This window comes from Acomys russatus, chromosome 4 (assembly GCF_903995435.1).
Source record: "Acomys russatus chromosome 4, mAcoRus1.1, whole genome shotgun sequence".
In the NCBI taxonomy this organism is placed as follows: Eukaryota; Metazoa; Chordata; class Mammalia; order Rodentia; family Muridae; genus Acomys; species Acomys russatus.
In genome coordinates this window covers 13,609,779-13,612,192 of record NC_067140.1, presented here as the reverse complement: position 1 = coordinate 13,612,192, position 2,414 = coordinate 13,609,779, and the positions used below count along the sequence as shown (strand labels likewise).

General features: G+C 44.4%; 1 protein-coding gene across 1 annotated transcript; it reads left to right on the top strand.

Moving 5' to 3' along the window:
* The first annotated feature begins 409 nt into the window (after window positions 1-409).
* LOC127187671 (WAP four-disulfide core domain protein 15A-like) lies at window positions 410-794 on the top strand. The gene is made up of 2 exons (XM_051143759.1): window positions 410-494; window positions 637-794. Exons 1-2 carry the CDS (start codon window positions 410-412, stop codon window positions 792-794), a joined length of 243 nt encoding a protein of 80 aa, XP_050999716.1.
* The last annotated feature ends 1,620 nt before the right edge of the window (window positions 795-2,414 follow it).

Here is a 2,414-nt window from a genome sequence, read left to right as displayed (position 1 = left end):
TTATCGTGCAAAAAGCAAAGCCTCCTGTGCACGCAAAGCCTCCTGTGCACCCATATCTAAGCAGTGTTCAGAGAAGTGGTGTTTCGATTTTTCTGGCTACACGGTAAGAAGAGTGATTTGGCAAGTCCAGACATATCGCCTCTGAACAACAACTCTTTTGCTACCTGAACGTACCGCATAATTTACAAATTAGGATGTCAAGCCACCCTGTTGGACGGTAAAAAGAGGACATTATCTCACTTCCTCTTATAAAAGGGTAGGGGTGGAGCTTGAAAGGAAACACTAAGCTCTTCCTGTTCAGACTGATGCACTTCCGCTTTCCTGGCCTATAACCACAAGCTCCCCCTGCTGGTTATCTGCCAGTCCAGCGCTGTTGCAAACCTCACTGGGTGATCAGTACTCTCCAGGGATGAAGCATAGCTGCCTCTTACTATTCACAACAGCTGTCCTCCTCTGCCTCAGCGTAGTACAGCCTAAAAGACAAAGGAAAAGAGGTGATGCGGCTTGGTCCTGGAGGTACTAGGGTAGGGGAGCGTTTTCCTCTTAGAATTCTGTAGAAACCACCTAACTGGTCCTCGCAGTGGTCCCACCGGTCCTTCCTATTCACCATTCACTCAAAGACATTTTTTTCTACAGCTACACCAAAACCTGGGTATTGCCCGGAATTTTTTCTTGAATGCCCATTTGTCCTAATATCCTTATGCAAGCTTGATAAAGGATGCAAGGGCATCAAAAAGTGCTGTTTCTTCTACTGTCAGATGAAGTGTGTGGAACCTTGGACAACGTTGACTTGAAGTGAGTGGCCCCAGACCTGCTGTACTCTGTGCTGCCCCAGAAAACCTGCCTCAGGATTCTTCTTGTCTGTCTTAGAGCGAGCTGATGATGAGAGCTTTTAAGTTGGGGGTTGGCTAGTAAACATACCACTCAAGCAGGAAGCGGTGGTCCACACCTGTAATCCCAGCTCTTGAGACGTTGAGACAGAAGGGTTAGGAGTCCGTGGGGAGTTTGAGGTCACCCCGGGCTACGTAACATCCTGCTTGAAATGGGCACCAAGCTCCCTTGTATAAATGGGACCATTTGGAAAGTGTTATCTCTAAGCCACTCAATTATTGATGGTTTTTTTGTTGTTGTTTGTTTTTTGTTTTGTTTTGTTTTTTGCCATGGTCATTTTCAACTGTCCCTTTTCTCAGTTTGTTGTATTTCACATTTAAGTTGAAAAGGAAGGATTTATGAGTTCGTAATTTCGTAGTTGAATTGCCTGGAATCCTCCAGCCCTCAATGGCAGTGGGTCCCCAAACATTGTCCCCAGAACAGCTTACAAGTGCTCCCATCTCTGATTCTTCTCTTACTAGATGTTTGAAACCCTTTATTAACCGGGATTGGGAAGATGCTGTGCCGTTGGCTCCATCTTGGATGGCTGACCTCAAGTTCTCCTGTCTCGTAGGCCCCTCCTCTTAGCATGTTAAATTCTTATTAATATTAAAGCAAAATAAAGAAATAAATCTCCATGTGACAACTGTTTCCTGGTGTCATAGGCAACTGCTTGAAGCTAGACACTTTATACAGGAAAAAAGGGTTTATTTCTCTTACAGTTCTGGAGGCTCAGTAACATGCTAACAGTCTGTGTTTAGCTCTAATTAGGACCTTGTGAACAGCACCACACACTGGTGGCAACACATGAGAAAGTCAAGAGCAGCACATTCAGAAAAATATAGGAGTGGCACCAGCCCATCCCAAAGGAATAATTCCAGTTCTGCCAGATATGCATAGATGTCTTTGATGTCACTCAAACGATGATACTCAACTGCCACCAGGCCACACCACTTAAAGGCTCCCTACCTCACAATATGGCCACATTGAAGACAAGCTTTAAATACACAAACTCTTTGAGAAACACTCAAAACAAATTAAATCCACTGTGTACTTTTTTTTTTAAAAAGATGTATGTATTTATTTATTTATTATGCATACAGTGCTGTGCCTGCATTAAGCCTGCATGCCAGAAGAAGGCATCAGATCACATTATAGATGGTTATGAGCCCCTAAGTGGTTGCTGGGAGTTGAACTCAGGACCTCCAGAAGAGCAGTCAGTGCTCTTAACCTCTGAGCCATCTCTCCAGCTCCACTGTGTACTTTTTAACTGTGTGTAATTCCGTAAGACTTCTCTCTTGACTTCCTCCTCTTCTCCCTCCCTCTGCCCTCTTTTCCTCTCTTCCCTTCCTCCCCCTTCTCTCTCTTCAATAGATCATATCCCAGAGATTTTAGGGTCCTATTTTTAGTGTTTTTACCATAGGACAGACCCACCACCCTAAGATGGACAAGCATGCTATAAGCACTGCAGCTTCCCAAATACAGGTGCTGGGTTCTTCCTGTGTATTGATCTGGGAATAGATTTGGAGCACTGAGTTAGGAAT

Coding starts and splice junctions, on each gene's coding strand:
- LOC127187671 (XM_051143759.1), top strand. CDS start 410: ATGAAGCATAGCTGCCTCTTACTATTCACAACAGCTGTCCTCCTCTGC. Junction 495..636: donor TAAAAGACAAAGGAAAAGAG/GTGATGCGGCTT, acceptor TTTTTTCTACAG/CTACACCAAAACCTGGGTAT.